At 34.4% G+C, this 16240-nt stretch overlaps 1 protein-coding gene across 6 annotated transcripts in view; it reads left to right on the top strand.

Moving 5' to 3' along the window:
• Positions 1–10192, top strand: part of LOC138941931 (protein couch potato) — a 77612-nt gene extending 67420 nt beyond the window's left edge. For 4 of the 6 annotated variants that reach the window (XM_070311887.1, XM_070311885.1, XM_070311884.1 and 1 more), the window contains 2 exons: positions 4241–4445; positions 8707–8823. In XM_070311887.1, coding sequence (XP_070167988.1) covers positions 4241–4445; positions 8707–8739 — 238 coding nt within the window. In that variant the 3' untranslated portion in view covers positions 8740–8823. Of the gene's footprint in view, positions 1–4240; positions 4446–8706 lie in introns of all 6 variants that reach the window. The other 2 variants (XM_070311886.1, XM_070311889.1) reach the window with 2 other exon arrangements.
• Positions 10193–16240: the final 6048 nt, after the last annotated feature.

Genomic DNA, 16240 nt, shown 5'->3' with positions numbered 1-16240 from the left:
CCGGATACGGTTGTACGTTCGCTTATCGATTTAGTATATTAATACATCGTACGGCCCACATATAATATATGATCGCCGAGAATCTAAAGACGCTTTAGAACGCATCGAGATGCATTACATTGTCGTTTGACAAAAGTGTAAATGCATTGTGAAATAGATTTGTATTTAATGAAAAAGTTTGAATTAAATCGATGTAGAAAGCGATGGGTCTAGATGCTCCTACGTCAAAATTATTATTCCTATGCTATCAAAATTTCTAGCGGAATCTCGATTTATATAGAGAGAATGCAATTTCAGGATATAAAATATTTAAAAATAAAAATTATAATGAACAATAATGAATTTATATGTAAAAAATTAATTTTGTAAATTGCAACGCGAAGGATCAGATGCGAATATAAACAACAATCATAATAAACTGCTTTGAAAAGTCAAGTCATGTTTATGCATTTTGGCAGTATATGCGTGCTGAATGCAATACGGGTACCACCGATACACGTGGGTCTTATCAGTGTACCACGTGGTGATGATACCGTTGATACAAAATATCTTTTTACAATTTTCAATGAATAAACAGCAAGAATACGACGGCTTATATATATATTCTAAATTTCCTGATAATATGTACATACATATTATCTAACTATAAAATCTACAAATTATTGAATTCTTTATTTCCGGTATCTCTGGATCGAATCTTTGGATATTCTGAAATATTTAGATTCTTCTTTTCTTTAATTATATTGGAAGATCTAAAGATTTTTTGATCCTTGGATTTTTATTTATGCAGGTACTGGAATCATGAAATTTTTAATATATCTAGTAATCGGATCTTTTAATAATCGTTAAAAAAAAAAAAAAATCTTCTAATTAACATTTCAAAATTGAAATCAAATCTTTGCAAATAAATTCCATAAACCAGAAACCAGAAATCGATATTTTGTATCTAAAGTAAAGGCTTGTTATTAATGACTTGCGCTGTCACATCGTTATGTAACTTTAGCAAGGATATATGCGTTCAAGGATTTGTACGTTAGGTAAAAGATGCTGCTAAAAAAAGTGGAAAACACGAGCGTATGTCGATAATTCATAACATATGAAATTTTTATCGTTTGAAAAATTTGCAAAATATTAGCGTATTATTTAATTATTGTACTTTGCGCGATCTTGATTTGCATGTATCACGAGCGAGAACCTTCGGATTCCCAAGGATCGTGAAACGCAAAATCGTAGCTAAACACGGTAAACCGTTAATTACGGACGGAGATACACTCGCAATTAGACTACTTGCCTAAGTGCAACTTATCCAACAAACGGTGGAGTTAAAATATGTTATCCTGCCGGGCACTACAGTTGCGCTCGCGTAATAAATTATTTTCACGTGCCCCGTCATGCGGAAACTTCCCACGATCCTGAGTATGCCTCCGGTATGATATTGTGAATCATTGCGTCGTGAATTGCGGACTCTTATGTCTACGTCAAACATTTGTGTTAAATCGATTACGCCGCAGCTAATATCCTCTGTTTCGCTGTATGTGAATACGTTTCTACATGGGGATAGGAAAAATTCAAGCTCGTTCGTTGACCTTTGATTAAACTTGCTGCAAACTTTAATCACGTATTTATAATCACAGTATTGCTAATAGTAATAATGCACAGTAATAATTGCTAATAAGAAGAGAAAATTGTAAACTGCGTAATATTGGGCAGGCGATACTGCAAAATTATATATGATATTGTTAAAATAATTTATACGATTGAATATTGGGAATAGTTGCTTTGGCATTTCTGGTGTCGATTACTATGGTGTCGTCAGTTGGATTTTAAGAAGAATTTTGAATTAAAGGTTGTAGAGAATTACGATATTACGCGCTTTTTATATAATTGTCGATTTCGTGAAAATTAAATATCTCAAAATTTGAAGGGCCAATAATTAATGACTCTGATAAAACATAAAAAAAAATTACGCAATTTGAAAATATTAAATTGTATAGTAATAATGTTATTATATTTTACGTATGATTTGCAAATATATAATTATATTGTAATAATATTATTGTATCTTACCTGAGAAGTAAGTTGTAAGTTGGAAATTATATTGAATTTTTGCAGAGATAATTGTCGAATATCTCTTTCGATAAATGAAAATTTAACATTTCTTGTTTTCGACAAAATAATTCAATCAAAATTTTATTCGATTTAAGATAATTTAATAGCTTTTGAAAGAAATCTTTTTGTTTTACGAATGATAATAATTAACCCATTAGCTATTAAATTTAGTTGATATTTATATGCGTTTATACGTATTTTAATTTTAAATACGCGCGGCGCGCCGCGAACATATAAGATTAAGTTATTTATTAATAACAATTTAATCGTTACTCATTAATAACGATTTCCTTGACACAGTATACGAATAGTAATCAGAAGACACGCGCTACTCTTTCGAGTTTCGCCGCTGACGGAAGTCTATACGCGACTGTCTTGTAAGTTCTGTCGCCAATAGAGAAGCCCTTCCCCTCCCGTATAATTAGCCCACGAAATCTCATTATTCCGCAAACCCCGGAGTTCTGCAGTATGAATTTGTAAGTGGGTGCCTGAGTTAATTACACGCGTTTGCACGTACGGGAGGCGCGCTGCGCATTCTGCAATTTTCGGTAGCTCGTGGGAGTATTCGACGGAATTTCGTTGTCGGCAACGTGAGCGCATTGTATTCGACGTATGTAATTCGACTATTGTTCTTGCACGGATAATTATCGCCCGTTGGTAGCCTTATGTAAAAATATGTTTGCGGAGTTAACATTTCGTGACATATATATATATATATATTTTTGAATATTGTCGAAGTTAATTACATTAAATAATTAAGTAATGATAGATCATGTACAACGTGATTTTATATTTTACAATTTATTTATGTTTTAATATTTCTGGATTCCTTAATTTATGATTTTTTAAATTTTTCTTTTAGTTTCAATTTTTTTTGTAACATCTTTAAAATATTTTCAGCCTCTTACTGATCTTAATTAATTATATATGTATATATGTGTATAATTATTAAAATAATTAATCTTTAATCTTAAACCTATATATTTAATCTTAAATTTTGACAGATCACACATATGTGTCTTTTTCTAATTTTTTCCTAAGAAATCAATTTGAAATATTTATCAAAAAATATAGTATCGTAAACGTGGGGGGAGGGGGATGGAGAGGGTATTCAAGAGAATTACATACATTTATGAATTGATGGAACTACAAGTCCACGTACAAGTCCATGTTCTATATGTACATGTTCGTAAATTTATGTATGCATGAGTCTCTGAATTTGCCAATTATTTACGTTTATTCTCACTGCGGATCTGCGATCAGTTAAGTAAACGCATTCGGTCGATATAACCATAGTAATCAACGCTGAAGGTAAACGACAAAGCATCTGTGTACCTAAATTTCATAGCTCTGCCTGGAAGCGCGATGATGTTGAAATTGTGCAAGTCCGTCGTGAACGCCGAAAGCTTTGTAACTAACAGCACCGCCTCCAAACATCACCGACATCCGCTAATCATTTGCCACCGTCGTAGATCGTAGGCATATAGGACGCACCTGTACTAGTACCCGTACCCCAATACCATGCGACTAGTATCGTTTACTAATTGATGATGCGCCGAACACAATTGCACGGAGGGTAATGTCTCGATGTCGCGAACAATCGGCCTAATCGCGAATTTGCGCAAGCCAACTGTTAATTTAATCCGGAAGGATGACGATAATAGGAGCGATCCTTCTAATGCATCAAAATAGAAAATGGGAACATTCTTAATAATCGCATTATTATATGATATAAAATAAATAGTATATTATGTTAACAGATGTGATTAACTTTTATATTATATAATACAATTATATAAAAATATATGTAATATATTAAATTTCTATTTTAATATATTAAATAATTATACTTGCACATATATATGTCGAAGAAAATGGTGTTCATAGGTGTTAACGATTTGAATTTGATCCTGAATTTGTGTCGCATCCCCTCCGTGTAATCACCCTATATCGGCACCGCCTAACACCACCGACATCATTGACAACCATCATTGGCAAGCAATAACCAAGACCCCCGTTAAACCCTAACCCCCCCCCCCCCCCCTCTCTCTCACCTCTCTCTCTCTTACCAGAGTACTGTCTTTACGACTAACTAGAGCACGTATTGTACGCTTCTCTTATTTGTGCACAGTTTTCCTGGTTTCTCCCGGCTTCGTATGCACACGAAGGGAGGGTCGCCAGTGGCCTTTGTCGAATACCAAGACGTTCGCTACGCGGCCCAGGCGATGGCCACTCTCCAAGGGTCCTTTCTCCTCTCCTCCGACCGGGGAGCGATACGAATCGAATATGCAAAGTCAAAAATGGCCGAGGTGGGCTTTACAAATCTCTGGATCGAAGTAGGTTCCACTTTATGCTACAATAGACCGCTGCGAAGGACAGACGCTCAGAGAGGGGCGGCTTTATTGGGGATAGGCGAGGTTTCGCGTACTAGGTCCTCGGTGAAAATTCACGGTGTTTATCTTTCCTGTGTCTATGTAGGGCGAAGACGATGGTTCCGAGAAAGATCTTGGCATGCGCGAGGTACTTTAGAAATGCGAAAGCGTTTCTTGCGTATATTGCACATGTCGAGAGCCTTGATGAAGAGAGCGCTTGTCGCGGTCAAGCGTTGGAGCTTGCGTACTCAAGGTCTTCGAACACCCAGAGTCCTCGCTTGTACGCCTAAGCCCTTAGCACGAGTGTTTACTGTGTGGTCTAGCACAAGACCCTCGCGCATACGCGAGGCTCTGGGTAGTCGCTTAGTTCGTCCTATAATAGAGCCGCCTCTGCAAAGATGCGATCAACGATGAATACGTAGAGCTGTGCTATCGTCGACATTTCATATTCGCTCACTTTCTTTCGGCATATTAATAATAGTCATTACTATCGTACTGAACATTTAAAATGCTTTTCAAAAAAGGTACTTTATAACGTTTTCTTGATATAAGGAAACAGAATTTTTTCTTAAAAAAAAAATAAAAAAAAAATTATGATCTTGCTCAAATAATATATAAAATTATAATTTGTAATAATATAAAAGATATTATTACATTTTACAATAATCTGTATACGCGAACTTGGTTCGAAATTAAATTTGCTTTACAAAAGCGTTTACAATTTGCTTTTTACCGAAACTTTGAACACAGCTATACGTTTTTGATGGAAAACTGGTATAACTTCGATGACATTAGAATTCGATACTATAGATACAGGAAAATGATAATCATATTTATGGAAGTGTATAAAAAATTCTGAGCGAAAATATATTTTTCTGTATCTGTAGCATGAAAAATCGATGATCGATGTCATTGAAACGATATATCAATCTCGACTCTCGCTTTTACTGCCGAAATACGTTAGGCTCAGTGGAATCGATCCTGGATCATTTATTCAATCTAATTTGCGCGGTTTCGCCTATTGAAAACATTCGCGCCTCGAGGCAATACAAACAGGCACTTTGAAAGCCAATTAAATTCGATCGAAAGACCAACTACGGCTGTCCTGCTAGAGGATTTGCATTTGAACGGCGAATGGACATTCGCGCATCAGTGTCAATGGCCAATCGTCAATTATACTTCTGTTAATTGTCTACTGATCGCGCGAAAATAAAAGTTATGACTCTGCTCTTTTTTTCTTTTTTTATATCATTTTTTTTTTTTTTTATCGCTCGATTGACATGCGTTTTTATGATCGGAATATTTGATTTTCATTAATTCTTCGAGTTATTTTTACTTCTTTTACGAAATTTGATTCTTTTTATTTTTTGCACTATTCCAAACAAAGGCTGAAATCGCTGTAATTTCGAAGAGTTCAGATCTTACGATGTTATAGACAGATAAAAAAATGACCTCTCGATATACATATATATCTCACAATGGAAACGCGATATTTTATAATAAGGGTTAAAGTAGATTTTTTTTCATATCTAATATTGAAGATTGAACTCGTCTAAATTGCATTATTTCAATCTCAGATTCTTTCTTTTTCTTACTGTATTCCTTCTTTATCGATGTGCCTGTTCGTTGAGCTGCTTGTTCTTATATAATTTCCTATATATATGAAATCCACCTTTCTATCCTATATGTTGATTTTTGCTCTATTAAATCTATTATTTTACGACTGTATCATATAGACGCATCGAGCACTATGCACCTGTAGCAATGTATATTAATTGACTGTGAAATAACGCTTGGGGAAAAAATTGGATATGTAAAATATTAGAATTAATTGTATCGAAAGAGTAAATTTTTATTAATGATTAATATTTGTGACGCGGATTTTTAATTCTTTTCGTATTTAATATTTTTTAAGATTGTATATTTTTTCTAAATTTAATTTTAAAGTATTTATCGCTTACATTTTTACATTGTAAGAAAAACACATTTTTCTTCTATTTTGTAAATGTTTGTAGAAAATTATGATTTAAAATGTATAAAAATTAGAAAAGTATTGATACGCGTCAATTTTATTTTCTGGCTTAACTCCGATCGCAGTTCAAACAAAATTAATTTTAAGAATTATAATAAGAAATTAAGATAAAAAAGAAAAAAGTCAAACACAAACGATGATTCTGAGATTCCGCTTTTAATCGAGATCGTATTTTCGCTGATAAAGGAAAATTCGTCGGACATTTAAGGATCGATCTTACTTGCGTAATTTAAAGGGCTGAACTTACAAGTTTAACTTGCAGGTTATCCAATCGTTAAAAGGATTGAATTAATTAATTAGCTAAATAATTAAGCTGCGTTAAATAAAGTTGGCAGAGTTGTTCGTTTGATCGAAATATAGTAGTAATAATATTTCGGTGAATCGCATGAGATTCCAAACCATGATATTCGTGCGTGATATTTGACGTATAATATACAAGCTAAGAAAACAATTTTGCATCATCTTCCAGTTAAAAAAAAAAAAAAGGTAATCATTCAAGATGAAAGAGATTTCAAGAATCTAGTAATGTTTTATATCAGTTTTTTTTTTTCATTCAGTTGTATTAATAATTTGAATAAAATAAGTTACCGATTTGCTATCTTTTTTTAATTATGATCTCTTCTTATAGCCTCAGAGAAAAAAATTAATGATAATTACATGATAATTTTGATATAATTAATTTTTAAGAATTCAGATATGAAGAAATAAATTTTTAAAATATAGAACTGAGATATTGTAGAGAGTCGGAGGATTTAATAATCCATTTGAAATCGTCCGAAAATGGATTCGTATCGGTGCAAAAGTGTGTCACCTAAAATTGATCGACGGCAAAAAAAAGTGCGCTCCAGATCGCCCGACCTTACCCTTTGAACTCGATGGATCGATTGCTGTTCGCTTGCGGTTACGATCGTGTCGCAATTTGTTTATTCATACGTGATGCCGAAAAGTTGCGATTGGTCACGCTATAAATGAAGTTGCAGCCACGGATCGACCTTCCCATTTTCAAATTAAACGATCGATACGGTCCGCTTGGGGCTGGGCACGGCTGAACACGTCATCGTTAATTCACATTTTATGAAGATGTCTGGCACCGCGTCGCCCATCTGGTATAGAACATTCGCTAAATTAAAATACTTGCTCTTTTTCGCGAGAACCCCATCCAGTGTCTTCCTATAAATATAAAGTCATATATTAAAATATTCTCTCTTTTGAGTATATTTAAATATATTATATTATTTTAACTTTCTATTGAATATACATATATACGATATACAATATTATGATTCCTCTTTTATATATATGTAAAGACACTTTGACAATATTAGAACATCGTGAGAAAATATTGTCACAGGGTTTACGTTATCTTGTTTTCTTATTCATGTCGTTTTGAATCCGCTATGGTATGCAAATATATTTTATTCATAAAATCTCTGTTTGTTCCCGCGGGGCTTCTTTTCCAAGACGGAACAAAATTCAATCTATCCATCTCGCTTCCCCTATATTGTACTTTTCTTCCGTCGGACGTGTGTGCACCCCTTCGTAGACTGAGAGCTTTGAACAGACCGTGAAAGAGCGCTTTTCAGCATAGTCACGTCCTAATGAGGTACGCAAATTACTCAATGGCAAGATGTCGCTTCTTTAGCTTCACGCGGACGCTCTTTATTCGGTAACAAGACAAATGTAGGTTGTTCTTTCATCCTCGGTCTGGTACTCAACCGAGTCTTTCTTCAAACTGTCACCATGTGTGACTTATTGAGCATCAGAGGATTAAAAAATCCGTTATGAATGGCAGTCGGACTTTTGGACCTTGGGTCTACGTGTCTTTAGACATTTGTATACTTCAACTCATGAATGTTGAAAACTTAACTTGTCTCGAAATTTTTAATTCTCAGGATCGTTAAATTTCTATTGTACGTTTTTTATATTTTTCCACGTTTTATTTCTGTGTAAGCAACGCTATTAATAATTAATTATAGTACGAAGATGATGCAATTTTTTTTTCTCACATGTATATGTATATATCATTAAGGATACCGTATAATAGAGAGAAAATTACCGCATTCCCGGAATGATTAATTTAGTCTAGAAGGATTTTCGTATTAATGACGAATACATGCGTGATCTCGTTATCTCTTAAGCGTTTTGAATGCGCCGTATCATAAATCGTTCTAATCGCTTGTATCGATTTTTCAGGGATCCAAGAGACAAGAAAACGGCCAACCTTAAGATCGATATCAACGGTATGTAAAGAGGTGGAGACGATCAGCCGGTACGAGGAGATGGCCAGACGCGCTCTCGTTGGATAGGACATCAATCGGAAAATGAAACACGAGGAAGAACCACGTAGGAAGATGTACAATATTTGAATAGTCGACGTATCGGCGAGAGATGGCGAGGAACAAAACGTCGCAAATGCGGGAGCACATACACATATGAATACATTCAGAGACAAGAAAGAGAAAGAGGAGAGACGTAGAGATTGTGAACGTGGGTAGAAGAGCAAAAGATTTTCGATCGCTCTTTCGTCGGAAGGGACACAGCAAATATATTAGTAGGCAAATTCTCTGTAAATTCTTCAACATTGCAGAACGGAGGCGTGTTGGTTCGCGCGACTCTAGCGGGGGGGCCCAATATATAATCACGTAATATTCCTAGGTATATATATTTTTTAACGAACTTAACTTATCGATTCGCGTATCTACCTTTTCCTACTATTTATTTTCACCGTGTCTTTAATCGCGATCGGACGACGACGAAGCGAGAGAAAAAGATGGTAGCTGGGGATGATAGCAAGGGAGGGATCGAAAAGAAAAAAAAGCAGAAAACCGAGGCAAAGCGAAGCGAGGAAGCGGATTTCGTTTCTTCGTATACACATGTAAAGAGAGAAGGCACTCTTCGACACTCACGCTTACCGCGATGTTTGTTTACGTACATACACACATACATTCGACGAATGCAAAAATTTTTTCAAATACACGAAGATGCCATTCCGGGATTTAAAAATTTTACATTTAATGATTGCTCTTGTTATTTTGAAGAAAAAAAATGTCTAAAAAAATTGTTAAATACATATCGAGCTCGAGCTTTCTAAATTATGCGTATCATTTCATAAGAGGAAATAATTTCTAAATAAGACTCGAATAAGAAATTAACTCAATGATTAATGCGGATTGGCGGCTCCAACACAAAATTGCATATTCTACACACTAAAATGAAACAAGGCGAAGACGAGTACATCAAGCTTAATACCAAAGGTGCCCTAAGAAGCGTGTATTTATGTTTTATCATCGGCGTGTCGCGCGAAGCACGAACGCGCGTACTTTTAACTATTGTATCTTGTTAAGAAAAGTCTAGTGTTTTAGGCGAGGATGAGGATAAAAAGAGTGAGAGAGTGTGTGTGTGAAAGAGAAAGAAAGAGAAAGAAAGTGAGTGAGAGAAAGAGAGAGAGAGAGAGAGAGAGAGAGAGAGAGAGAGAAAGAGAGAGAGAGAGAGAGAATGCGAGAAAGAAAAACAAATAAAATTCGATTCAGTTTGCATTAATTATTTACATGAGAAAATCCGAGCAAAAGAGCAAGTGAGAAAGTACGAATAATAGTGCGAGTGCGAGAAAATGTGCGTGACAACAGAAAGAGAGAGAGAGAGAGAGAGAGAGAGAGAGAGAGAGAGAGAGAGAGAGAGAGAGAAAAAAAGAGAGAAAAGAACAACTACATCGAGAGAATGAATGCTAACAATGAGAAAATATGATATAATTAATAATCTCTTATATATTACACACACACACACACATAACGAACGCGAACATATCATAGAGTTAAGTCTATAGACGAGAATTGCAGAAGCATCGAGAAGAAAACTTGAACAACCATCTGCCTTTTGGTAAGGCGAAAAAATTAGGAGAAAGAGAGCGGAAGAAAGGAGGATGATAGTGAAGGTGGTGTGCCCCGCGTGTTGGAAACGGCGGCCAACTCGGCACGTAATTTGCCCAAGTGCCTTCCTGTTGGTCGAGTTACAAGCTGTAATCGGTAGCGCGTTTACGTACATAGGTCTTGTCTTGATTTTTCAAGCTCCCAAAGAGAGAAACTCCCGGCGCTTCTCTATACGTGTACATGCAACCGTATCTGAGATATGTCCCCTCAATTCATCATTCTGTCGCCTTGCCGTACTCTCCTTTCTCTAGCCCTCTTCCCGTTTTACTTTCTCGACGGCGGAAGGCTGCAAAAAGGGTGCATTCGAGACACCGTAAGGTGGGTCTTTAGCGAAACTTTGAGCAAAACGCATTTCCCGAAATGATTGAACGCGCTCGTGAAAATCTGTAATGGCCGTGTCGTAGCTGATAATAATTTCTCTTTGGCATAGTTGAAAGTTTCTCTTCGGGAGTCTGTTGTATTTGCTATTGTAACTCGTATTATAATTCTATACTGATTAGTTGCAGTATTCTCTTATATAAAGTGCATGTACCATATAAGTATATTTAAAAATTCTAATCATATTATTATTTAATTTTAATGCAGAATCTTAATAGGTTTACGTTCTTACAAGTATTACGATTATGTTTGTATTAATTATTATGAGATTATATCTCTTGATAAATAGTCGTAACGAAGATTGTAAGAGCAGCTTTCAGTAATCTTACGCAGATGACTTTCCGCCGACGAGTCCTTGAGTTTCACAGTCAATCCTTCTATTCTCCGTTGTATCACTGGGCATTTATTACATGCAATTAATGAGAATGAAAGTTACTTAAAAAATAAAAGTAGCCGCCGATTAACAGTGGACTATGTCGATAATAGTAATCATTTATCGGCGCGCTCGGGCGAACCGATCGGTCGTCACTGATCGTCTATCATCGTCATCATCGTCAAGCCACGATCGCGCCAGCACGTTCTTTATTTTTCTACGGAAAGCGACTGGAATGCACCATGTTAGAAATATCACTCTGCGATACTGGGACTTGACGCGAACACACGAAATATACACGCGTGAGGAAGAAGAAAATAACGTGATAAAATAGAATGACATTATTGTCAGATGAACGTTCGAGTTTCCGCTTTAACCCTTTGTACTCTTACTTGTGTGATTTCTACTTACGTATCAACGTAGATTGTCGGATAGAAGAGGGTTATTTTGTGCGTAATGTTACGCGTATTTTGGATTTAACTCTATAGTCAACTAACAAGCCACTACGACGCAAAATGTGATTTACAAAACTTTAAAAAGTCTAATCTAAGTTGTAATTGAATCGAGGCCTTACATTTATAATTCGAGAAGCAGTGAAACGGATTGAGATTTAGATTTTTTTCTCACGTGAAAGAACATCGAGATGGTATCGCAAATATTTTAAAAGAAATGCTTACTCCAATCATCACGTTAATTAAATAATAAAAACAAAAATTCGCGTATTATTGGGGATAAAATAACTTTTATACGTATTAGAATTTTATACATGTGGTTGGCCTTCTTATTTGAAAAATATCACGACGCTCTAATAACGAAAAATTTTGCAATTAAAAAAAAAGCAACAAGTTACATCTGAGTGCAAAGGGTTAATAGGATACAACGACAAAAATATCAACGATAAGATGAGATTTATTAAGAGTTTCAAATCTGTCGGGAACGGAAGAGAAGAAATAGGAAAAGTTTCTAAATAGCGAAAGAAAGATAGCGATAAAAGTATACACGAGACAAGTTTGGATAACGCAGCCGTGATCGCTCGAGTATCACGATCGCGAAGGACGATCGTCGATCTTGCAAAGATGCGACACGGTAAACGTATTATTCGGTGTATTCAATGGCTCGTTATTTTATAATTAGCCGTTCAGAGACGGATTCGTTGTCATCGGAATCGATGAATCGAGAATTAGATTGAATTTTAAAGTGCTTTACAAAAGTGAACTAACACATATCAGTAGGCAGTATGCTATTATTACATTAACATAGAGTCGTAATTGCGTAAGAATATTAGAAGTTAATATAAATTATGAAGAAGTATATATATATATATATATATATATATATATATATATATATATATACATACATACATATATCTACAGATAGATATATATATATATATATATAAATAAAGAAAAAAATTATATATAAAAATTGCGCGACGTCATGTTAAAGTACAGGGGGCGAGAAGTACGTGTCAATCAGATATTTTGTACCGTCTCTAGAAGAAATTATTCTAGCGAGTCCGTTTCATTTCTTTTTTATATACGTGTATATATACACACACATGTGTATAGGCATATACAATGGAACGTATACATATCGTTGAAGCGAATCATGCGTAACGCACTAAATGCGATCATGATCGGGACCCTCAAAAACATTCGGATCGCATTTTTTATTCTGGAACGAAAAAAGTATTGTTTATCCTTTAATAAAAACTCGAAAAGAAGTCGTACAAACGAATTGACAAATACAAACGATTTAACAAATAAGGTGTAAATGGATAATTATTATTATTATTATTATTTTTTTTTTAATTATAAATTGGTATAATAATAATAAATATATTAATATATGGATTAATTTTTTTTGGCAAATATAAAATGTCTCAATGTTTCAAAAATTACAAGAAACATTTGCAGCTTATATTATTCGAAGGATGAAACAATCTTGATTCACAATCGATTGTACAACTTTTTCTTCGAAAAGGCAGGCTCTCGTTGTCGAATTATCAATGTGCATAATTAATCTATAAATTTACTCCGGCAAATTACAACTCGATTGATTTTTGCACGCTGAAAACGGTTTAACGTTTAATTCACGATAAGGGGGCCCGCGTAAAGCTAATCGAAAAATAAAGCAAGATCCGAAAAGGCGAGATCACCAAAGATGGCACTATATCGATCCAAAGATTACCAATAGACCTCACAAAGACTATATCATGCTGTGAAACAACGTGTGCACCACTCGATGTTAGATCAGACCGTAATGATATCGCCAGAGAAGATCGAGACGGGGCGTACAAATCACGCGGAAATATAATTCTATCTTTGCTTCTTGATTTTTTCACATAGATCCTGATTCCGTCCTCGGGAAGATCTTGCGATAAGATTGAACCTCGAGATCCTAAAATTTGAATATCACTGCAAAATTATTCAAAAGTCTCTATATAACTCTCACCTTAATTCAATTTCGCGTTTAACATTAAACATTTAACTTTCGGTATTATAATCAAACTGATTGTAAGATAAAAAACTGATAATTAATTTTGCCTGTAAATGTGCGAAACATTTGATAAAGATAAGGATGAATGACGCTTCAATAGTCAAAGATCGCGTATAATAATTTAAAACTGCGACAAATCATTATTAGTTTTTCCGATGCAAAAAAAAAATTTAAAAATAATGCGATGAGAAAACTACGTTATATTGTTTAGTAACGATTTATTGTGTGTGAATATTATCTTTATTTATTGTTAAAAATACAAACCGCGTGTGTCAGGCTTACAGACATTGAAAAAAGGATACGTACCTTATTATATTACATATACAAATATACACATATAGAACAACCAGAATTAACGCTGCTTCGAGCTGCTTCAATACTGACCAAACATTGAAAGTATAATTATTAGTAGTATCGAGACAAAAAAAAAAAAAAACAAAAAAAATAAAAAAAATAGTGGAAAAGTGAGAGAGCATGAGGAGATGCATAAACACAATACATATCAATTTTCTAACTCGCTCGCGTAAATTGCGGAGTCGATTTGCCGGATAACGGGTAAAGCTTCGCACCGATCAGTGATAAGCGTTAAGGGGAGAAGGTGGTTTATTACATTCCGAACAAATGATCTGATAAGGAAAGATGTGAAGTACGATAGTCTAAAAGAGACTTTCCTATTTGAATATGGTTTTATTTAATTTAATGGACTTAAGCGATCGCGCGTGAACGTATACATCGTTCTAAAGTGACGAATATTATATAGTACGTCGCGATGTGTTTTTTGGGGATTTTATAAAAGCGATCGCGAATAGTAGATAGTTAAGTAAACGTAAACTGTTCTACATAGCTGTTAATCGTAATATCACACGCGCTTTCTGTGGTATTTAGTTGATTCTGTCATTGATGTTACATCCGTCTGACGACGCGCGACGTAAGTAAAGACGAAGCTAGACAAATATACATATATACCGTGGACTTCGATATCTTGAAGGGCAACTGCGATCTGACATCTGCAATTTTATTTATTAAAAAGCGTATATATATATATATATATATATATATATATATATATATATTATATTTATATATGAAAACCATTATACTTTATTATATAATGGAAACTAAATATTGAATATATATCTAGGTATATATTTGGTAAAAATATGATGTCTCTTCGAGAAGCCAACAGCCGAGATTAAAGTAATCCGTGGTATTTTATCTGAAAGTGTATAAAGTATAATTTGAGAGTAACACCGAGTGACTCGGCGACGCACGTACGTGCAAGATCGACTGAGTATAGTCAATTTGTATATTGCAATTGTCGCAGCCTGATGGCGAACTTTATTTGTTATTTGGCGAAAATATGACTGGCTTGTAAATTTTCTTATCGAAGCCGTTATATTTGGATACCCACACGTGTGTGATTATATCGTATGCATATCAAGTTGATTACCGTGGGGAGATCCTTTACACACGATTGTCGCCTATGCAAATTATCGACGCCATTTTCGCGCGATGCATCGAAATGGTTGTAAAAATTATTAACAATTGGAATTCTAAAAACCAAATAAAGAATTTAAATTTGGAGCTAAATGCGTCAACTGTGTTAAATAAACGTACTTTCTAAAACAGTATAAAAAAAAATGATATGATATGGATTGAAAGAAAGCTAAATATTTAATAAAAAGTTAACATAAAGTTAAACAAATATAATTGTAAAAAGCAGTCTCTGTTAATTAAGTTTTGAATGTGGAGCATTTGTTAGTTTTTTTTTTTTTTTTTTATTATGATCGTTATCGCTCATTTATGAAACTGTTAAAAAAATCGATATTATAATCGCTTTTTAGCTTTCGCCTTAAAAATTGAATTTTTGAGCTTTAAATTTGCGTATCTTCTTTTGAAGACTTAAACTTTTTCCCGAGAAAGTTGAGAATTAGCTTTATGCCATTGTTCGGCATCCTCGCCTTGATCCTCTAAATTCGAAAATCCGCGCAATATTTCGATGCGTTCTTCTTTATGAGACAAATTTTTTTCGAGATACAAATATCTCTTATTTGATGTATTAGATTATTTGACTATTTATTATTTACGCGACACAGAAACAATTCCAAAGAATGAAGAATGCTATTTTGCGCTTTTATACGAAAGTATTCCCGCGATTATCATAATTATCGTTGGAGAGAATCGAAAATCGGCGAATAGTCAGCCCTTGACATTATTGTCAATTGTGAATCTCTTTTCTCGTGCACACGAATTGTAATGAAGTCGCACGAGACTCCACGATCCATACATTGTTATGATCAACATAGATTAAATTTGGGTGTTCAATCGCATAAACTAATCATGAATAGGAAAAGAAATATTACTTACCGTATACAATTTTCAACATATACATATCAATCTCTAAAAAGAAGATTTCATATCAAGCACTGTCAGAATATATTTCGATATTTATTACCATAAATTGCAGAACGCATAAGCGCAACCGTACACGTATCTGACATGCGATATGAATTTTCTACAAACACGTTGATATTCTTGACTTAAATTT

Source organism: Polyergus mexicanus, unplaced genomic scaffold (genome assembly GCF_030449975.1).
Source record: "Polyergus mexicanus isolate NDT 795.1 unplaced genomic scaffold, iyPolMexi1.0 SCAF_21, whole genome shotgun sequence".
Lineage (NCBI taxonomy): Eukaryota > Metazoa > Arthropoda > Insecta > Hymenoptera > Formicidae > Polyergus > Polyergus mexicanus.
Note: the sequence above shows the minus strand (reverse complement) of the source record. Positions and strands in the feature narration are given on the sequence as shown.